The sequence below is a fragment of the Cyprinodon variegatus genome, unplaced genomic scaffold (assembly GCF_000732505.1).
Source record: "Cyprinodon variegatus isolate N-32 unplaced genomic scaffold, C_variegatus-1.0 Scaffold18, whole genome shotgun sequence".
In the NCBI taxonomy this organism is placed as follows: Eukaryota; Metazoa; Chordata; class Actinopteri; order Cyprinodontiformes; family Cyprinodontidae; genus Cyprinodon; species Cyprinodon variegatus.
Genome location: NW_015150471.1, coordinates 449,161 through 472,327, shown reverse-complemented (window position 1 = coordinate 472,327; position 23,167 = coordinate 449,161). Strand labels below are relative to the sequence as shown.

Sequence of the window (23,167 nt, the reverse complement as noted above, 5' to 3'; positions counted from 1 at the left end):
ATTACTTCAACGGAAGGTTTCCAGATGGATATGCAGAGCAAATCCATCTGGCGGAGTCAGGTTATCAACTCCATGCCAAGCTGTGTTATTGCAGTAAATCCTGCAAAAGAAGCTCTGATAAAGAAGCTTAATGCAAATACTCTAAAATATATGAACATTTTAGAGGCTCAACATTTCCAGAACAAAAATCCTTCGAATTGTTTTATGGGAGAAAGAAATTTGCTCGGAATCTAAACCTCTCATTAACTATGATTAGTATTCATCAGATTTTTAGAGAAATAAAGACTTGAAATCTGTGACTTTTTGTGTATTAAAGCCATTTATGGTATTGCTTTTTTAAATTCAGATTCTAAATGGAGCAACTTTTTGCTAATATTCTAATTTTAATACATCAAGTATTTAAGGGTGCCTCTGTATCACTGCACATCAGTGCATGTCTGATATACTTGCCTAACAAAAAGAACATTTTATTTGTTCCACTGAATGTTTCCTGACTGATTGTCTTTGGTTACATGTCTTACAGCCTAATCTGCACAGTCACTTTATGCCTCGAACACACTCCTCCTCTTCGCTGCCCGGTAAGTCTTGTCTGTTTTATAAACCAAATCCACCATTGGAGAGGAACCCCTTTAACACCTCTTTCCGGCTGTTTAAACTTTTAAAATAACTCATTAACTGTGCTTCTTTCTCTCAAACTGTCATATTAACCCTCTGCATTTTTTTTTTCACCATGCATGATTGTCTTGTGTGAGTGTGTAGTTCTGTGTGACCTGAAGTCTTCTCATGCATGTGTGTCTTGTTGTAGAGTACAGTGTGGCTTGCCCCAGCGTAGGGGTGCGTGGCTCTCCCCCTTGTCCTAATGGCGATGTCCTGAGTTCAGACATTACTTCACCTGGGCGACCTCTTATACGCTCACAGTCTTTCCACAACACCCCAGGTAAACAGCCCTGCAGCCCTCCCTCTGGTCCCCACCTAAAGAAACCCATCATTGTTTACTGTTGCTGAAAAACTGTAATGGTGTACTGGCAACGGAAAAGTCAAAGCTCAGCTCACCCAATACATAACCACCCCCCCAACCCATTTCTTAGTATTGTTCAGACATCCTAGTGGCGCCATCCGCCATCGGCGCACCTCAAAGACTCGGTCTGTGTCTGCCTTGCAGCTCGGCCTCTTGGGTAATTACCTCACCTGAAGGGAGCTTTCTGGCTTTCAGGGAGCTGTGAATGCCGTGGCTGTAAAGCATGAGGTTTCTGCCGTGTTGTGATAGTCAGCAACATCTGTTTGCCAGCACAAACTGCGGCTGAATTTCCAAGAAAGTTCTTTCCCTCCCAAGTTCTCCCTGTTCCTCACAGGAGCAGCGACATTTGAAGTTAGACAGCAAACATCCTGCATTTGGCTCTGCAGCCTCAGACAATCCTCATCTCCTCATGTCCCGTGTCCTTCCCCTGCTGGATGTCAGCTTGCATGGCGGCTTTCGCAATGCTTTATGGCCACCCGCCACCATTTACAAAGTGCTGCCTAACTCATGTTTCCGTCAGCGTGGAAAAAGCAGAGGCTGGTTTGCATCATCAGCAAGAAGAGCTGTGGTTTGTGACTGTGCAGCCATTGTTGAGACACTAAACCATTCCTCAGGGAATGATTTAGAGATTCTGACTTTTTTAATCAAACCCAAACAGTTGTGTGGACGCAGACACACTCACACAGACGCACGTTTTCCTTCCTGTTGAAACGTGAAAGCCTCAGTGGCTCCGCTGATGCTCAATCCCCTCACAGCCCTGCTAACCTAATGTGCAAATGTTCTGGATTATAAATGCAATTACAGTCAGATGCTGCTTTAAACAAAAAGTCTTTGTTTGGCATGGAAACCCTTTCTGTAATACAGAAAAGATGTAGGAACTATACAATGACAGAAGCCTTTTCTCTATTAATCAAATTTTCCACAACAACTTATTTTGGTGCACAACCTAAACTAACTACTCCGGTTGTTTATTTTTTCCCTTACAAATTCATACAGACATTTTTAAAAAAAGCACAGCACAAATTTATAAAATCCTTCATTTATAGTGTCTGGCTCGATGACATCACAATAGGCGAAAAAGGTCAACAGATCTGCAGGTTTTAGTTAACATCTTGGTAGATAAAAGACAAATTTCAACATGGATCTGGAAGCAATTTAGTTTTATTTTTGTTTGATTTCTCTGGATGATGGATCTAAGCAGACCATGACAATCATCATCATCATCATCATCACCTCCCTGAACTTTAACTGGATCAAATCTCTTTACTCCTGTTTGTATTTTCTCATCTGTTTGTTTTCAGTTTACATTCTGCGGTTGAAAATTGATTAAATGGAGCCAAAAGCACACAGCAGACAGGAAGAAAAAATCAAATACATTTAAAAGATAAGATGAGTTAACATTAACTGTTGAAGAAATGAACATACATGGCTGAAGTATCTCTGACAACCAGTGAAAACAGAAACAAATTAAGTAACTCACCATGAAGCCACTGTTAAAGAGCTCTGACTGATGTAAAGGTGGAGAATATATTTCAAGGGTAAAGTAGCTGATCCTAACAGAGAAAATTAAATTAAGAGATCAACTGATCTATGACTGAAGAACAAAAAAAATGTTTAAGGATCTCATTTATAAAGCTTGTTTATGAGAATTTACTTCCATGTAAATGTTGTGATCTTAAACAAACTTGCTCTGTATCATCCTTATATTTAACTAAAACTAACAAAATGGCAAAAACTAGAGTTAGAAAAAAATGTGTTAACTAAAATAAAAGTAGAAATAAAGCCTTGCAAAAAAATAAAGAAATCTAACTGAATCTGTAATAAGAGTTTACAAAACTAATTAAAACTAACTGCATTTTTAAAGAGAATCTTTGTAGTTTCTGTTAATGAGGTCTTGTTTCCAGTTGCTGTTTTCGCTTTTTTTTTTTTTTTTGCTGTACTGCTTGATGCCAGCAGATGGCAGATAACGCGTTTTCAGGGATCAGCAACATTTAGCTACCTGGACAATCATGAGGGTAGCTGGGTGAACCGTGCTATATAAACATAAGTAAATACAACTAAAAACAATCTGTAGTCATTGTATTTGTAAAATATATTAATAAATTATATGTATAAACAACTGACATGTTAGATATGGCTGCATTCAGTTTATTAATGATCCAAAATATCAAGGAAAATATAAATCTAAAGTGAGCTTGTTTAGCTGAAATGGCAGCAGTTTTGTAACCTGACTCCGCCAGATGGATTTGCTCCGCATATCCATCTGGAAACCTTCCGTTGAAGTAATTTTGGGAAGGGGCGAAAATACTGTTTAGCTGATTGGCCTATGTTGGTGATAGACGGGCCATATAAACCAATCAGATCAACGAAGCATATGACGTACTAACAGAGCGACGACGAAAACACAACCACAAGCCAGGCTACTCTTGCCGAAACAAGTCAGGAGAAGAGCAAAAACATATTTTCCCCTGAGAAAACCCTCCAGAGCAGTGTTTTGCTCTTCTTTCAGTGAAGAAATACTCAGTAATTCCGATAAAACTTGCTCGATAGCCACGCTAACGCTAGTTTTATCGGCTGAAGCCGCCATGTTCTTTAGAGTGAACTGTCGCGCATCTCGTTGCGTCTCAACGCCTCAAAGCCAACGCTGATTGGACGTTCGTTTGGTGAACGGCTCCAAATTTTCTTTAACGGAAAGTAGCCAGACTGATCTGCGAGTGAAACCTTGAAAGCTCGCGAGATCAGGATGGTCTCACGAGGCTATCAGTTTTGCTGATATTATGTCTTATAGATGGTTGTGTTTCTTTCCCAGATTTTCAAGTGTTTTTTTTTTCTTTATCAATTACAACTGTTAACCACTCTTGGATTCTTTGAGAATGGCTCTTACCAGTGCAAATTCTTCTGCAGATGTTTTGATGTAATCAGTAGTTAGATAATTCACCTCTTAAAACCTAAGGTGGGGGTAATAATTCAGAATGCATTTAAATTCCACCGGTAACATTTTTACCAGCAGGTGGAGCCATTGCGCTCAGCTCCAAGCTGCCCCACAGCTCTGGAACTGTTGTAGCTAGAGGCCTGAAATCTTCTGCATTTGTGGTTAACGTGATTTAGAACAAATATAATACAATAAAATCTACATTTTCTGCTGTTCAAAAAAGACCTATCGTTTCTGAGAATAAAAAACAACAACTTTGAGTCATGTTTGAACTGATGCAGGTTGGTCTGTGGTCTGCACATGTAATTTGGGCTTACACTTCCTAAGTTATTTGCTTTTCCATTTGGGTATGCAAAATAGGTAACGATTGCCCAAAATGAAGTGGATGTTAAGAGGTTAAAACTTGAAGCCACTTTTTGGAACAAAATATTCCGTGAAATGATCCATAAAGTAGAGATATCTCAGCCAGAGGTTATTGTAATTCTGCCTGCCTGTTCTTGTTAATATGAGCAGTCCAAACATCAGACTCTGTTTCCATGCATAATACTTTCTTTTATTTGTCACACCACCACTACTGTAGCTACCAAACATATTTATCCGATTCTCCACCTCACTCACCAACACACCTCTGGTAAACTGCACTTTCTTCCCTGCCGTTTCCATGGTAACCATGAATAATATTGATCATCTGGCTTATTTAAATACACAGTGGCATTCATGCGGTGCTTTCAATAAAACATTAATGGATACATGTTGGCTGATATATCAGTTTTCTATTTGGTCTGTTCCATTTTGGGTTTTTTGGCTAACATACACTTTTGTTATGTTTGATAGATAAAAACCCAGATCTTGTAAAACACACTGGGATGATTATACCCTAAAATAAATATGTAAACTGCTGTGAATTGACTTTCTGTTTGGTCAGGATCTGGATTAGTGCCAGAGGTGGGCTCATTAAGGTTCGTCTGCTGATAACATTTTGCCTTTTGTGATGTCATCAGAGGCTTTTTACAGGAGGCTAAATAAAAACTTTATGAATAAGGATTTTGCAACAAAGAGAAAGTCAAATAGAATAAAATAACCTTGACATGTTGCTCTTTAGGTGATAAGCTACAATACATGAGTTAAATGATAGGCATTAGCTTTTCTTAAGTTTGAACAAAGTTCACGTTGCATCACAGTAATTAAAGCTGTTGTCTCCTCCTTTAGGGTCTCCTCTCCACCATCATCAGCACCAACGCCCGTCATCTCTCGTGTCCAACCAGCAGCACTACCATTTACCCTACATGGGCCAAACTCACTTTCCGTTCACATACCCGGGATCTCCAGGGTCTCCGAAGCCAGCAGGGCAGCATCCTCCCCTCACCCGTGTGGCCAGTAACCCTACCTTCTCTTCTATTCCCTCTCCAACACCCAGCTCTCCGAGTCCAGTGAATGATACCCCAAGTCCGTCAATGGAAAACGTCATGTTGTCCCCTCCTGGACCACAGCCTCCCAATATGTGGCCTGCCCACTCTCAGCCGTTATTCTCATTAGCTAATGTCATCTCCATGGCCATGAGTATGGCTCATTCTTTCATTCCCCCTCAGAACATGCCTAATCAGGGAATGCCCTCTTATCCAGGCTTCCACCCCCACCTGCAAGGACCCATGGCCCCTCCCTCAGGTTACCCATCGGTCTACCCCCACCATTACCAGTCTCCACCACCGATGGATGCCCCATACCCTTCAGTGGGTATCCCAGCTCAAAACATCTACCACAGCCAAGAGCAAGCTCCTCAGATGGATGGGCTTGGATTTTACCAGAACAGCCATCCACAGTGGCAGCATCCTGCATCTCCAGCTTCCACTCCTCCACATTCCACTCTGGAGACCATGCAACAGATCCGACCAACCGGTTCCCCAATTCCACACAGAGAGGATGGCAACGTGACGCCCCACTCAGCCCAGGCTCCAGCCCAGCTTCAAGCTAGAACAGAAGTATCCTCATCGACGTCTTCATCGGACGCTCGCCCATCACCACCAGTCAGCCCAGAGAACAATGTGAGTTTATGTTACAATACAGCTGCTCTGTGGCCAAGTGACACAATAAACTGTGATGCTAAGTATTCCGACTTCTGTTTTATCAGGAATGCATCAAACCCATCTTGATCAGCCCTGATTGGTTGCTGGGTTGGTCAGAAACCATTTTGTGGTCAGAAACATTTTCAAGTCATTTTCTGATCTTTGAAAGCTGCATAGCATCTGTAAAAGCCTCTTTCCCACTGAAAGAAGCAGGTTAACGAGTGTTTTTCAAACATGGGTCGACCTGCTATCAATCGCTTGGCTGCAGTTGTCTGCCTTCCCACTGGCAATAAAAGCTGGGTCTAACCCCTCGCTAGTAAGCTGCATTGATGATGTTATCAGTGCGACAGAAATCAGGGATGTAAACAATGGAGGGCAACATGTAAGGAAGCAAGGATGTAGTCAGGGCGTAGTTGGTGTGTTCTATTGTTTCACTCTTTCATCTGCTCCATGTTTATCGAATGTAAACTGTTGTTTTTTTATGTTAGACAAGAAGCGCAGTGTGTTGTAATCTGTACGTTGCGTTCAATGGTGTCACGTAAATTGGCATGTCAACCCACGTCTGGTTTTCCTGTAGCATGCCCATCAGAGCCGAGGCGATTTTAACAGCGGTCGCTTTCTGAGTCGTTTGAACCGTTTAGACATGCGTCAGTGAGCTCTTCCCACTGCCACTAAAAGCTGACTGTTCCCGTTTTTAAATGTTTTTTTTTCGGCCAATGAGAGTGGGGTATGAGTGCTGCCAAGTCTCACTGATAATAGACGAGAATAGAAAAGATTCAAAGTTCTCTGTTTATTTATATCTAAGAAGTCAAAGAAAGCAAAACATTTTTAGAAACCATATGAAAGGAAAACGTATTTTCTAGTGGTTTTCACAATCAGTCAGGGACCTGCTATCCTGGATGTTTTGGGTGTGTCTCTGCTGCAGCACACCTGCAACAATGATTACATTCCCGCCTCAGCAACGACCAAGGGGTCAGAGGCCTGGTAATCACTCATTTATTGAAGTCAGATGTTTGAAGGCTGGTCGATTCCTGAAAAGGAGAAGGAAAGTGATACCTGAGGACGGCTCTAGTGCTGAGGTTCCTAAATATTTCAGCCTGTGAAGCAAAGCAGCCCCAGAGCATAACTGAGCCTCTTGCATGCTTCACAGTAGGGGCGTGGTTCTTTTCTTGATATGCTTCATTTTTCCTTCTGTGAATGAGCTGATGTTCCTGGGAAAAAAGTTAAATTATTTTGTCTCATCTGTCAAAAGGGCATTCTCCCTGGAGCATTTTAGCTTGTCAACAAGTTTTTCGGTAAATTCCAGTCTGGCGTTTTTGTGAATTATTTTCAAAAATGCCGTCCTCCTTTATAGTCTCCCATTAAGTCCACTTTGGCTCAAACAAACAGACAGTTTTGTCCTGGCCCTTTTTTTTTTTTTTCTGACTTGCTCATTTTCAAGTTTTATTTATTATTCCTTTAGTTTACATTCAAGTCATTTGTCACCATTGTAGGTTTTTCTTTTCTTAAACGAGAGAATTAACTTATTAATTATAGAAAACTGATTATTAATTATTACTAATTATCTTGTTTAAAAAAATCTATTTTGTGAGATGGCAGAATTTGATATTTTGAAATCTACAAAATAAAATAAAATAAAACACGAACCAGTAGGTCAAAGATTAACTAAATCAGAGAGCTGCCACACAATTAGTAAAACTTATTTACAGGCTGGACATGCTGATACCAGTTAAAAGAGGTGTTTGATTTTTACTAAAATATTAATTTCACATGATCAGTAAGTAAACAAACCAACAAAAATGATTTTCGTTTTTAAGTTGTGATAATTTGTTTAAATCGGTTGGGTTTGTCTCTTCAGGTTTCCTCCGGTGATCAGTTCCACCCAGCCGGACCTGCAGCCAGCACCAGCAGCCCGAAGACCAAAGCCTCTTCCACTGAATGTGGTAAGAGTTTCCGTGTACGTTTTCATGTTGCTAGAACAGATCTCTGCATCATAAACACCTGAAATAAGTTTCTTTTCACCAAAGACTCAGAGACCTGGAACATGAAGTCCTGAAAGATCGTTGTGTTTACACCCCAAATAAACCAACACTCATAGATAAATAAACAAATCTAGCCTACTCATTTATCACCTTTCTTACATTTTAACACATCATATATTAGTTAAAGAAAAAAAAAGGCTTGCTGTGTCTTTAATAGACACTCTGCTGCTGTTTTCAGTCCCTTTTGTGTCTCTCTGTGGACGTTATTAGGAGCTATTGCGTAATCGTGAGTCTGGATGTAATGTTCCATTTGATATGAACACAGGCGTACGTGTGATGGCTGCCCGACCCACCGACGGGGACCAATCGGTCAACAGCTCGGCTCGTTACAGGCCTCTCCTCCCACGTCCACACCTGTCAGTATTTATACCCTCCCCAGAATCCCACAGTCAACAGAGCCCCTCTGTTTTACAGGGCACAAATACAGACACTTTGTGCATTTACTGTAAGAAGGACCCACAGTGGGTAAACTGCGCCACTGCAGAACTTCAAAGTCTCTAATGGTGTGCAGATGTGAGCACAGATTGTTTTACCGTGGGTGACAGCGTACAGTAAAAGTTTAGTTTTTCATAAATGTTACCCAAACTTCTACGGCTGCAGGATGAAATATTTTATCTTGAGAAATTTATCTCACCCCTTTAACTTTTCCAGTTTGTATTACAATTTATTTTATAGTGGACTTATGTGATAAACCGAAACAAAGTTGTATACGTTCAGAAGTCAGCCAACAAGTAAAAAGACTCCGCCTTTGTGCAATTTAATCTTCCAAAATGTTTTTTTGAACCGCAAGGAACAAAGCAGACAGGCAACAAAAGCATTATATAAAGAAGCAGCAAAGGAGGAGCTGCAGTTATTCACAGCTCAGGTGGGGAAAAAAAGAAACAAATCTGTCTACATGGCTGATTTGTTGTTCACTCCATAAAATCCATCCATTATGGATGAGTAGGAAGAAGAAAGCTCTTGCCAAAGAGTCAGAAGTCCTGTTTATAGTTTGCAACAAGAAAAAGGTAGCTAACATGAGATGAATGAAAAATTAATGAGTTCAAATAGAGGCTAGACCTCACATTGGAAAAATCTAAATCAGTTTTTCTTAAAATAAGTGAATTTTTCTTGGATTAAGGAGGTAAAAGAGACTTTTTGCCAATGGAACAACACAATTTACACTTAAAATAAGAAAACACAATTGCATTGTCTTATTTCAAGTGTATATTTTCTAATTATATTATTTTAAGAGTAAAAATACTCATTCTATTGGCAAACCATCTCATTTACCTACTTAAATTAAGGATAAATACACTTAATTTGAGAAATTTTTCCTTATTTCTAGATCATTTTTCCAGTGCATAACACTGCAAAAATGTGAAATATAAGTATTTCTTTCTTAAAATAAGTAACTTTTTCTTGAATTGAGGAGGCAATTAAGACATTATGCCAATGGAACAAGACAGTTTACATTTGTAATAAGAAAAATAATTACATTGTCTTATTTCAAGTTCATATTATCTAATTATCTTATTTTAAGAGTGAAAATTGTTATTTTGTAAATCATCTTATGTAGCTACTTAAAATAAGGGTAAATACAACTAATTTAAAGATTTTTTTTTACTTATTTCTAGATCGCTTTTTGCAGTGTAGGCACTGGAAAAAAATCCAAATCTAAAAAAGTCATTTTTTCTTAAAATAAGTGCATTTGTTCTTGTATTGGGGAGGAAAAAGATGCATTTTACCAATGGAACAAGACAATTTATATTTAAAATAAGAAAACACAATTGCATTGTCTTATTTCAAGTTCATATTATCTAATTATCATATTTTAAGAGTAAAAATACTCATTCCATTGGCAAAATATAGCATTTACCTTCTCAAATTAATGGTAAATACACTTAATTTACTACATTTTTACTTATTTCTAGATCATTTTTCCAGTGGGGAACAACCATTCTCCGTTGTGACATATGGTGATGGCAGCATCATGCTGTGGGATTGTTTTCATTCAACAGGGGCAGAGAAACTGTTTAGATGTGATTGGAACATGGATAGAGCTAAATGCTAGGTTAAAGTAAAACCTCTTAAAGGCTCCAAAGGGCTTGACTGGAGTGGAGGTTCACATTTATGCAGGACAGTCACATCAAACATGAGGCAAGAACTTCAGTGGAACGGATCAAAAGAAATCCATGCGTTAAAACGGCTCCGTCAAAGTCTGTAACTGAATGCAACGGAGGATCTGTGGCAAGATGTGAAAATTGATTTTCAAACATCTTCCTTTCTGAAAGAAATGGGAAAATATATTAGTTTCTAAATGAGCAAAGCTGATAAAGACTCGCCCTAGGGAGATGGATCTGTACTGATATCAATTAATGGGTCTAAAAATTATTGATGTAGGCGGCCGTGGACTAGCAAAAGTGAAACAAAAGTATCCAAAACTTATAGAGACGTGATGTCAGTTGCAAGACATGGAAGTGATGAAATATTTGAGGAATCTTTAGTTTATAGTTATGAGATCATGGAAAGCACATCCATCCACCCTCTGCCTGCTTTGACCTGCAGGGGGGGCTGGTGTCTGACAGATCCCCACTTGATCACATAAAACAGACATAATTATCAGTAATAAAGTAATTATTTGGCAATAATTCAGAAAAGGACGTGAACTGACCATCTGATCTTTTCTTCCTTAAATGGTTCTTGATCATTAATTCACATAAAATCACAAAATGTTTAAAAATATTTATGTTATTTAAGCAGCTTAAAGATTTCTGTGCATTGAGTCAGTTTGTCTTTATGGCCCAGAAAATTAGACTTCTTTAGACTTTAAATATGTGGATTCTCCATGAAAATTTTATTAGTTTAAACTTGCATTCAGTTAGTTAAAAGATTTTCACTTGAGAGGTAAAAAAAGAAAACAAAGAATCAAAAGCAAGTCCAGGTTCTTTCTGTTGAAGCACTTATGGTTGCATAACAGAAGATATATTATCCAACAGACACTCATTACTCCATTACATCATGATCAGTTTGGCTTTTTGTCGCTCATCATTCAGGGTGAATTCAACCAGAGTATCTTTGTTTATATTATAACCTTTTTAGCTGAAATTAATTGTTTCCTGTGGTGGAAAATAAATTCCAATAAAATCCAGGGGTAAAGCTGGTTTGGGTTAAATGCTTATAAATGCAAGATAGTTATTATAAAATGCAGTGAAATGATTGTACATCCTGGGAAAGAACATGGCAACAGTGGAGAGAAACCTTTCCCTTTAAACGGGAGGAAGAGTCCAGCAAACAAAGGCAGGATTTTTTTATATATATATATAACACATTGAGAGTCTAGAACAGTGTTTTTTAACCTTTTTTGACTTTTTTTACCTTGGGTATTTTTTTGTACCCCTCTTAATCAAAAGTATGGACGGCTGCCTAAAAGTGGAACATACAATAACTGAAAACAAAATAAAGATTATTTTACTTAATCTTTTAATTTAAGCATTTAATTCTCATCATTTCATTATTTCCATCTCAAATAAAAAAAACATAATAAAAATGTTGCCTGGAATTTAGTATGGAATCAAAATAAATACAAAATAAAATCATATTATAAACCTGTATTTATAAAACTGGAGCTCCTCTGAGTAACTCCTTTACGGTCAGATTTAAATTTGATGAATTGGGAACAAAATAAAGAACAAAAATCAGACTTACTTAATTAGCTTTAATTTGTTATCATCAAAACATGAGCTGCTTGATTAGCTCAGATTGATCAGTGTGAAAAACAGCTAATAACTGTTATCTACATCCCGTCTGTTCCTCTGTTTAGTTTTGATTAGGGTGAACTTATCTAAAGGTGAACTCAGACATGTAAAAAAAAATACTTTTTGGTTGAAAGATGCTTGTTATTTTATTTTTTTATTGTTTTAAGAACATATCCCAGCCCTATTTTATTTTATCACCTGAAAAATAAAATATTTTCATGTACCCCTAGTAATACACTTGTGGGCCACTGGAGGTACGAGTACCCCCTGTTGGGAAACTTTGTACTTGAATGAGATAGAAAGAACAGAATACACTGCAAAAAATGTAAATCTAAATAAGTCATTTTTTCTTCAAATAAGTGCATTTTATCCTGATTTGAGGAGATAAATGAGACACTTTGCCAATGGAACAAGACAATTTACATTTGAAATAAGAAAAATCAATTGTATTGTCTTATTTCAAGTGCATATTATCTAATTAACTTATTTTAAGTGTAAAAATACTCATCCTATTGGCAAACTATCTTATTTATCTGCTAAAATATGGGTGAATACACTTGATTTAAGAATTTTTTACTTAATTTCAGATTGTTTTTGCAGTGTAATGAAAGATACAGAAACTGTTACCAACTAATTAATCAACAGAAGGAAGCACTGTTAATTTTGGAAGCATTGGAGCCTAATTTCTTTTCTTATCTCCACTTAGTTAACAACAGCAGTGGTTTTGTCCAGGATATCAACATAGGAACATGGCATCAGGAACACCTTTTTCTGCTTCGAAGGCCCCAAAAAGAACATAATTATTTGCAGCTCTGTAGGTTTCATCCCTCATGAGGAAAGGAGCGACACTAGATAATAGCAGCAATAGCTCTGCCTCCAGGGAAATTCAGAACCGCTCCAAGATGGATTCACCACTGAGTCCATATTTAGTTAAACCACCTTCATTTCCAACAGCTTCGCTCATCAACATTCTGCTAAATGCTCTGCTTATTCTTCTTTGCAAAAACGGTTACGTGTTTTAACATGTGGTGCAGATTTGAGGAGTCTGTTACTGATTTTATAATCGAGCTGATTGAAGCTGCTCCAGATGGCACAGAAATCCAGGGGGTGGGAATTAAAGTTTTTAAATCAGTTTGCCTTCAGCGTTGTCTTGTTTCAGGAATTGTATGGAGTGAAATTTGTTCCACAATTGTTTAAAGCAAAGAACACATTTTGTAAATAAAAAAATTAAAAAAATACAATCCAGAAATGAAACTTTGAAAAATGTTAAGAAAAAGGTTTATGGTAACTGTGACTTTTCTGTTGTTGTTTTTTTTTAATGTTTTATATTTTTTAGTGTCTTTTCTATTTCTGTTTTTCAGATAGAGATTTACAAATTGCATTATTTTCAAATATCAGGTCCTATTCTCTTTACTTCAAGGCCAATATAAGCTTTTAACTCACATTTATTAATACAATGTCATAGCTAATATCCAACAGAACAATAGAAATGTATTTTTCTTCCCCACCCTGCAGAGAAGTCTGCCACCAGAAGTGGAAAATCGGTAAAACACACTTTGAAAAGAATGCAGCTTGTAAAAAACTAAATCTTAAAAATGGAAATTTAGAAAATAATAAAAAAAAAAATTCAAATATAAAATATGTAAAAATATATTTAGAAAAAATGCTAATTTAAAAATATTTGGAGAAATTAAATATAAAACAAAGTGTGCTGTTTGTTTGCAACAATAATGGAACAAAATTCACTCCATATATTTATGGATTATGAAATTTTAAAAACTATGAAATTTCAGGATTCAAATTTTCACTGTATGGTGTAGCTTAGAGAAATTTAAATATCCTTGTAGGCACTACATTTAATGGCACATCATCTTTGGGTATCAGGATCCTCAGAAATGTTTTAACCCTTTTTTATGTCCTGTTCAATCACAGAAGTCAAGTCAGCACCAGTGAGGGTTGGAAGGTTCCAGGTGACGCCCAGCGTTGACGTTGTGGACTCCTCTGACCCAGCAAACCCAGCACCACCTGCACCACAGCCAACCATCAACAGCAACACCCAGTCAGAGAGCAGCACAGAGGAGGTGGGGGGGTCCGAGTCCAGCCTTAACACCTCCCTCACCATGTCCCCCCCTCAGCCTCATCCCCACAGAGACCCTAAAGGGGTCGTCCAGAAGGTGGACCGGCCAGCAGGATGGGCTGTAAGTCAGCATCAGCATCGTAACAGAGAAGATGAAGAAGTCGAAGATGAGGAGGAGGAGAGGGAGATTTTAGGGGAGCGATCGAGGGTGAGGAAGAGGGGTCGGAGGAGGACTTGCAGCCTCAGCTTGATGGGGACATCTGCAGACAGCGGGCTCTCGGTGACGGCCGCTGAGATGGAGGGGAGGCTGTGGGACGGAGCGGCCGGCAGCCCCCAGTACAGCAACGCCCTTCACAACCTGTGGCTGACCACTTACAACCGCAGCGCCCCCTACCTGAGCAGCGACGACTCTGACAGCGAGGACGAGGAAATGATGGAGGAACTTCAGGAACTCAGAGAAAAGTAAATGATCTTTCATCTCAGATTTACACAGCAGAAAATATCAATCTTAGTAAAAGGAGAAAAATGAATTTAACGTTTGATTTAAGATGTTATAAACAGCTAAACAAAATGTTTTTATCAGAGTGTAAATAACTTCATAGAAGTTATGTGTGCTGCATTTTCAACTACTTTTGAGATTAAGATATTACCAGCGTATGCAGGTAGCCTCTGCAGCTAAAATGATGTTCTGGAAACGATTAAGCAGTTATTTGAAAAATAGAATCCTGATTTCGATTTTTGGAAGAAAACTCAAATTTTTCTGCGCCTTAAAAAATTTTATATCTTAAAAACGTTATCTCACTTTTATGAAAATCAATATTCGCTTTTCTATCTTTTAAAATCTGCACTGCTGAGTGAGTTTTCTCACATTATGAAAACATTATTCATACCTCAAATGATGCAAAAAAAAAAAAAAAACAATTTCTGCTTTGTTAAAAACAAAATCTGTCCCTCAAGGTCTGATTCCCAAAACACCCAGATAACCGTTTCACTGGAGCAATAACTTCTAAATGAGCCTCATTACAATTTGTATGACGCATGTTGACTTAATGGGTAAAGCATTTATTTTAAATTATTTTACTGAAGCACTCCAAGAAGAATAGCTTTACTTGTTATTGCTAAAAGAAATCAAAACTGTGTCACTTTTGTCCCTCTATTTTTAACATTTCTGGAACAGTTCGGAGCTTTAAAGATTTTTATGCATTCCCTCGCTCAGTTGCTCCAAAAAAATATCAGTGTTCACTTGTTATATATTTTTTATTTGCAGACACCTTTCAGAGGTTCAGGCTTTAGAGGCTGAACAGAAGAGGGAAATCGAGGAACTGTATGCGAGGATGGGGAAGGTTCCTCCTCCAGGCATCGTCTGTCCAGCAGCCATGCTTTCCAGCCGCCAGCGCCGCCTCTCCAAAGGCAGCGGTTTCCCTTCGTCCCGCAGGAACAGTCTGCAGCGCGTCGACATTCTGCCTATCCAAGGTAGCTGAGATTATCCCCCTCCTAAAGCCGTATTTGACAGTAAAATGCATTTCTAATACGCATTTTACTGTCGAATAGTGGAGTTTTTCCTCTCCACTGTCGTTACAAGCATGCTTAGTGTGAGGGATTACATTCAAGTCAATGAGTCGATGCAATCATCTGGTTTTCCTTAGATGATCGTGCGAACTGTAAAGTGTCTTGAGATGAGGGTTGTGAATTGGCGCTATAGAAATAAACTAAATTAAATTGTTGATTTAATGGAAAGCATTTTTTTAACCAGGTATCATCAGGAGAAACTCTCTTGGAGGCAGCAGCAGCGGTTCGCAGGATAAACTCAGTAAAGGCGTAACTTTTGCTACTGACATCAGTAGAATGGTGAGTAAACTGATCATCTAAACTTTACCAGCTTCCTTTGTTTCCGTTTTTCATGTTTTTCCTCATTTCCTGTTTCCAGTAAGAACCCAAGGACAAGAAATCCAGACTACCTCATCTGAAGCGACTGCAAGAGGCCGAAAAACCCTTCAGACGGTTTCGCTGGCGCACCACCCATTTAACTGCCCCTCCCTGATCAGCGACTGTGCAGCTCCGCCCGGCTGCTCCTTTACCTCACATGTACAGAAGCGGTTACTGATGAAGCCGGAGTCGAAGCGTCGTCCCGCACGGATCCGACGTAAATCCTCCACAGTGAATCATAACAATGCAACGACGGCGTCAAGCGACGGTACCTTGTGTCGCCAAGGCGGTGCATTTACCATGAGGCTGACCCAGAATAACAGAAAATGATTTCCTGCTTGTCTGATGTGATGCTGACGGAAATGATGCTGTACTTTATAACGAACTCGCTCCATCTGCTGAATGAACGGTGAACTTATTCTCATTCAGCAGGGCAGCGGTTATTTCCTTCCTTGGATTAAATCAAACACTAGCTGCAAAGTAGCTTCTTCAACTCGGTACCATTAATAAGAAAACAACTTTTCTTTTGGGACGCCATGAAAATGTGACACTTGTGCAAATGTTTCTAAAGTACAAGCAAATGAGAAAGCTGGTATAGAGCGAGCGTCAGAGTATTTGAAAAAAAAAGTTCCTGAACTACTGGCTTTCCTGTTGACTGTAAATGTGTATATAGCTGAATGCATTTATTATAGATTAAGTTTACAAGCTAAAAAGTAAACAGAATATTTCTGGTACCTTAAGTCCTTTTTGAGCTGAAAACAAACAAAAAAATAAATAATCAAATGTGTATTGATATAAATGATATTAAAATCTATTTATTTTAGTGATTCGATTTAAAAAGTAAAACTCTACAGGTTAATTTCTCACAGAGATAAAGGAAACAAATGTTTTTCCTGAAATCTCTATTTTTAAAGACCATTTAAAATCGAGTCTAGTGTCATAAAAAGTATGCATGTGCTCTGCAGTACATTCACTAAACTTTATTGGCTTCCCAATCCTCTACAAGTCTGAGGTTCTTTTCGCACTAATATATTTATATTCTTCTCAGTTTAGTCTTATGTAGGTCAAAAGAATCCGACTTTCTTTAACGACTTGAGTTTTACGTTTTAAAACTGAATTACTGAAATAAACGTTTCAATCATATCACCGTATCAGATGCACTTCTGTGTATTATTTTGCAGATCAAGCACCTTGTGCACTTTAACAAATTCCGTTTTAATTCTGTCGTTTTAAGAGGTACACTAAAGACTCTTGACCGTCCATCTTTCCCGCTTGGATTCGGACTTTCCTACCGACTGTGAATCTCTCGCTGTTGCCTTCTACGCAGGATTTCTGGCGGACAAACTCCTGCGACTTCATGTTGAATGTAAATATATAAAATCAGATTGCTTTCTAAAGCTGCTGTCCTGCCAAGCTGAATCTGTGCCTTCCCTCTAACAATGTCTTACTTTATACTTTTATTCTAGATAAGATTCCATATATGAATAAATTGTGAATAAAATAAACACCATTGTAAATACTTTGCCTCTTTTGTCGTGTTTACATAAATACAAACAAGGATGACTTTTACATTTATTATTTTGGGTCTAGTACATTAGATTTGTTCAGTACAAACATTTTATCAACATAAATAACATTTTATCACGCTGATTCATGTCTTTTCAGTGTCACTAGCATCCTTTTTTCCTTCAAGGCCACTGTTGTTTTACCTTTAACAGCCTCTTCTGTTGTTTTTCCATAAGATAGTGTAATTACATGATCAGAGCTGGACATATGCCATCGAGGCTTTCCATGCAGCATCGAAAGGCCACACTGAGATCAGTGGATTAATCTGTTCCACTGAAAAGCAGCTCAAAAGAGCTCAAGACAAATCAAAACAACCACCCTTTAATACCAATCATCAAGACAAATAGTCCTGTCTGAAATAATAAAAAAAAACAACAGCAGCCAGGCATGGAATATGACTCAGTGGTATCAACTGTCCTCTCCTGGTGTAAGTGCAGGACAGAACAAAGAGTCCAAAGAGAGGCTGGCAGCCTTCTCGCCTCAGTTGGCTCCAGTCTTTGGTCCCTGCAGTCTGGCACGCTTGGCCTCTTCATCGATCTCGTCCATGATCCGCTCCTGGGAGACTGAGAAGAACGTGTAGCCATCTGGTTTAAGAGCAACGGGTCAAGGAGAATACCGGGAGGAGGAAACCAAAGATTACGTAACACAGGAACGAGCTGATCTGCTGGTATGAGATAAATGGGACTTAAGGGGAAACAGGTGTTTGAATTAGAAAATCCTAGACATCCACTAATATTCTGAAATATGAATCCTTGTAAAAAAATATATATATATATATATATATATATATCACTTACATTTTTTCCATATTTTATGATCAAAGCACAAATTCAAACCAGGGTTCCTACAGCATAAGGCAAGTTAAATTCAAGACTTTTTAAAGCCACTTGAAATAAAAATTTAAGACCAAATTCACAAGAAACACAAGAAAAACCTTCAACACTTTTATTGGTTCCGCTATCGGGACAAAACCAATAATTGCGAGCCATTATTTTTTTTAAATTAAAAAGTACATTCTAATGTTTTATTTAGATTACAAAAATAAATCATAATAGAAAATAATCCTATTTATGATGTTTAAAAAATGAAGACCTACAAAAGACTGATTTAAGACATTTTAATACCAATTAAAGGAATAGTACACCCAAAACATGATTAGCCTTCATTTTCTACTCACCCCCATGCTGAACAACACTCTGGAGTACTTTTTTGATATCTCAAATGCATCTGGAGATCTGGGAGGCTTCTTGCTGTCTGCTGACATTCAAATAATGGAGGTCTATGGTGACCGAGACAGAAAGGTCCATAAAAGTCCACAAAAAACGTGTCAATATTCCTCCATACTGCTCGTCCAATGTATTCCAAGTGTCCTGAGTGGGTAGCATCCAGAAGTTACTCGAAACTAAGTCATTTAGAATGTTTTTAGAGCATAAACAGTAGTGTATAGGATTTCCTGAAAGCGCGCACATGCGCGATCACGACGCTACGGAAGCCGGCAGACCAAACCAGATGAAAGTGCGCATTCAGCGTCTGCTCTGCCGATAATGCAAGCGTAGAAGAAGAAATGTGCTGTTTACCTGTGCAAAGAAAGAAACAACGAAAGAAAAATGTCTGAGGACTTCAGTGTTGAGGAAGAGCATGAGTTCTTTGCCGAGCTGAATGCGCACTTTCATCTGGTTTGGTCTGCCGGCTTCCGTAGCGTCGTGATCGCGCACGTGCGCGCTTTTAGGAAATCCTATACACTACTGTTTATGCTCTAAAAACATTCTAAATGACTTTGTTTCGAGTAAATTCTGGATGCTACCCACTCAGGACACTTGGAATACATTGGACGAGCAGTATGGAGGAATATTGACACGTTTTTTTTTTACTTTTAATGGACCTTTCTGTCTCGGGCGCCATAGACCTCCATTATTTGAATGTCAGCAGACAGCAAGAAGCCTCCCAGATCTCCAGATGCATTTGAGATATCAAAAAAGTACTCCAGAGTGTTGTTCAGCATAGGGGTGAGTAGAAAATGAAGGCTAATCATGTTTTGGGTGTACTATTCCTTTAAGACTTTTTAAGGACCCGCAGGAACCCGGTCAAACTTTTTTCCATGGGATTTTATGTGTTAAAAAATTGTGAGGTTAAAGAAAAATATATACATATTTTCCTAAACTAATTTTGCATATAAAGATCTACAAATTATAAATGTCCTTATCTTTCAGGGCGACTTTTTTTGATTCTGAATCAAGAAACTTTGAGATAAACTATTACAGATGTTAGTACCAGTACTATCTTTTACCATGGTGATGGGATCAAGCTGCAATGGTAAAACATGGTAGTGGCAGTATCTTGGTATGGGCATCCTTTTCGTAAGAAATAGTTTATCAAACCATGCATACTTTTCCCTCTCCTCCAATATTTTAGTATTTCTGCTTTACAAAATAAACTCCCCATAAAGTACATTATCTTTCAATATTTAACGGAAAAACTTCAAGGGGTGTGAATACTTTGGTAGAATGTCAAAGATTATGTGCATTTTCCAAATTGTTATTTTTGACATGATCAACAAAAAAAAAAAAAACATCAACCCCTCTTGTACCTGTTGCTCCACACTGGAGGACAGCTGGCTGAAGGTCCATTGAAAGCAAACATTTGTTAGTTACACCCTTAAATTTTAAAGGTATGATCATTTATATGTCAAGATCATAATAACATGTTTAACTCGTGCTTTTACTGTTGTCGATCTTAATTTACTTTAACGGTATAAAATCATTTATAAAGATGAAAAATAATACTTTACCAGTAATTCATTTCACAAAGTATTTTGGAAAAAACACAAATAAATAAAAGCAAATACCTTCCTGATAGCAGAAGCTGGAAAATAACAGACTCTTTCCCTTAAAATGTATTTGGTTCTTGATAAATATGACATTTAAAATAATTTTGCTCAACCACATTTTATTTAAAAAACGTAATATTAACCACAACGTCTCTGCATGCTAATAGCTGCCAGTTGCTGCTCTTCCTAAGCTGGCATTGAAGTATTGTTTTTGTTTTTAAATTTAATTTCCGGATTTTACTGCACATCTATAAGTAATATATAGTTACATTATAATCAAAATTTAATGTGTTTTTAAATGCCTACTGGATGAAATTCAACAAAAACATCCTAGTCTCGTTAATAAAAACATAAAACGTTGCTTTTCACCAGACTTAGTAATAGAATTTTAGAAGCTAGCTAAAGCATTTGTTTGCAAAGTTAGTTAGCTCATTTTCAAAAAAGGTTAGTAGCCTTTAAAATTTATAAATTAACAAATAATAATCATTTACTAGTCCATACAGTTTATATAAATATGACCAATTATGAATAAATAAGTTATATCAGCCATTATTGACACATTTTGCACTTAGAGCACCATTAGCATGCTAAGCTAACGTTACGTAGTTCACCTTGCAGCTGACGTAAAGGATACAAATGCCCAAAACCAGCGCTCCTATAGCAAGTCCCGTGGCAACGTTCCGCGTTCGGAGTTTTGATGATCTCCTCTTCCACTGCTCCAGCTCTACCTGCCTGATAAAATGCATCTGTTCCTGAGAAAGGCTCTCTTTAGTTGGGTCTATCCTTGTGGCGAACGGAGCATCAGACTTTGAAGGTTTCTTGTCAGCCATGTCTGCGGTCCTTGGAACTTCAGGATCCGGCGTGAAACTACTTCCACTGATTTCAAACCATCTGATATGGCAGTGGAACGGAAATGCGTATTGGTGTGGTCTGGAGTACAGTTGTCAGATCTTCATTTTTTTCTTCTTATTTAAAATTGTGGTTGTCAAACATTTTTTCGTGGATGATTTTCGCCACCTACTGGATGGGAGGGGGACTTAAGACTACCTGAAGCAGAATCTGTAGAAAAAAAAACTGCATTAACTAAATATTGGAGTAGAAATAACCCAATACTCCGTTTGGAACACAATTTCTCTAATAAAGAAACCCCAAAACTATGGAGGACCAGCTCTACCATATTTAAAAATAAATACAGAAATAAATAGATGCTCAATAAATAAATAAGCATACAAATATAAATAAATACTTAAAAGATAAGTAATTATTAAATAAAGTTGAAGATTGTAACGGACAATAAATACATAAGCTAATTATTACAAATGTGAATAAATAAAGAAGATAATGAAAAGAGTTTATACATTTATGTCGCACTGTATAATTTAATTTCTAGCTACATTTATTTGTTTATTGTATTTTGGGGGGGCAATTAATTGTATTTATTGAGCATTTATCTATTTCTGTATGTATTTTTAAATATGGTAGAGCTGGTCCTCCATAGAAAACGACTTGTATCTCAAGATTATGTCTTTATTATTTTATAATTATGAAAAACCAAGTCCTTATTTTGAACGATATTATTATTATGAAATAGATTATATTATATTATATTATAGTTATATTATATTCTAGTTAAGCCATAATTATGAGATAATCACGTAGCTGTCCCATTATTCAGTCAGATATTTGGCATAATATCTCATTATTATGAGCTAACAGTCGTGATTATAAGGTGGTAGAGGATTTTATTTTGTGTAATTTGGACACATTTGTTTGAACTATATGCACCTTTTTCTTCCTTAAGAACCTGCTTCTTCTTCTTTGGCTATTTGAGCTGATGTAACGAGAACATTTCTCCACTGTGAGATTAGTAAAGTCAATTAATCTAAATATCATGGCTGTCTTGCCTCTCACAATATGGCGGAGGCGTTGACGTGTGGCTCGAAAAGCGAGAGAAACTGCTGCAAAACTTTGTTTCCTACTCGAAACGGCTGTAGAAAACCGTGTGAACAGCGCCATCTTTTGTTAAAAATAATTGTTAGGCGAGCGGTTATATTTGTAGTCTGAGTCGTTAAACACTTTATTTATTATTTAACGGTTATTGTCCAGGAAAATCTCACGTGACAGGTTAGTTTTTTCAAAGCAATATGGCGAAAAGTTTTATTAGTTTTCAACGTAAGTCTCGTCATCAAGCAGCAAGCTTTAAATTTCGCGAAACCTCCTCTGATCTTCTCAATGATTTTCTGGTGGATTTAAACCAAGTGAACAAAGATAACCTGGATGATTTAACGAAATACAGCGGAAGCTTTAAACGGAAAAGATTCGTTGGTGGGTACATTTTTTTTTATTTCTGTAGCAAATTAAAAACAAACATATTTAGATTCTACATTGTAAGTACATATATTTTTAATAAACATGGATACAGTTGTACCAACCAAGACATTTCCCACACTGAAATCAAATAGAAAAACTGTATTCTAATATATTTAAGGTTTAAAAAGCTTGCTATTTTTCCTTTTTAAATTTATTTAAAGAAATACTCAAGAAATATATGTAAAAGTATCAATAATAATTGATCTGACACTGAAGAAATTTCTTTCTGCATTTAACCCATCCCTTTGGGGAGCAGTGTGGGGTTAAAGTTGTAGGGAAATCATATTTAAATGTCAAATTTTTCTGGCTTAAACATGTATATAAATATATTCTTTATCAGACTATATTTTTCCAAAAGTTAGAAAATTTCAGTTTGAAAAAATCCTGTCTTAAAATCTGTGTTTTTCGTTATCTTCTGCAGGCCAGTTAGTTATACGTCAGCCTGAACACCTAAATTCGGCCAATCATATATCAACGGTCATCTGTCAATCAAATTTTTTCGGTCATAGCATCTTGATTCATATGTCGCAGCTAATATACGCAACTTTTGAAATCAGAAATAAGTATAATTTCCTTTCCCATTGAGTTCCGTCCCCGTGTTCATGGGGA

General features: G+C 37.4%; 3 protein-coding genes across 3 annotated transcripts in view; 2 read left to right on the top strand and 1 right to left on the bottom strand.

The window, feature by feature from the left end:
* The window catches only part of wnk4 (WNK lysine deficient protein kinase 4), an 87,586-nt gene extending 70,918 nt beyond the window's left edge, over positions 1-16,668 (top strand). Inside the window, exons 14-21 of the mRNA XM_015388037.1 lie at positions 524-578; positions 806-937; positions 5,160-5,992; positions 7,872-7,956; positions 13,725-14,331; positions 15,137-15,342; positions 15,623-15,717; positions 15,797-16,668. Coding sequence (XP_015243523.1) covers positions 524-578; positions 806-937; positions 5,160-5,992; positions 7,872-7,956; positions 13,725-14,331; positions 15,137-15,342; positions 15,623-15,717; positions 15,797-15,799 — 2,016 coding nt within the window. The 3' untranslated portion in view covers positions 15,800-16,668. The remainder of the gene's footprint in view (positions 1-523; positions 579-805; positions 938-5,159; positions 5,993-7,871; positions 7,957-13,724; positions 14,332-15,136; positions 15,343-15,622; positions 15,718-15,796) is intronic.
* Positions 16,669-17,349: 681 nt separating this feature from the next.
* On the bottom strand, positions 17,350-21,081 carry LOC107093165 (cytochrome c oxidase assembly factor 3 homolog, mitochondrial). Its single transcript, XM_015388028.1, has 2 exons — positions 20,823-21,081; positions 17,350-17,945 (listed from the first exon to the last, which is right to left on the bottom strand). The coding sequence occupies exons 1-2, from the start codon at positions 21,016-21,018 to the stop codon at positions 17,842-17,844; spliced, it is 300 nt and encodes a 99-aa protein (XP_015243514.1). The 5' UTR covers positions 21,019-21,081; the 3' UTR covers positions 17,350-17,841.
* A 1,104-nt stretch (positions 21,082-22,185) lies between these two features.
* cntd1 (cyclin N-terminal domain containing 1) overlaps positions 22,186-23,167 on the top strand; it is a 5,066-nt gene continuing 4,084 nt past the window's right edge. Inside the window, exon 1 of the mRNA XM_015388014.1 lies at positions 22,186-22,513. Coding sequence (XP_015243500.1) covers positions 22,333-22,513 — 181 coding nt within the window. The 5' untranslated portion in view covers positions 22,186-22,332. The remainder of the gene's footprint in view (positions 22,514-23,167) is intronic.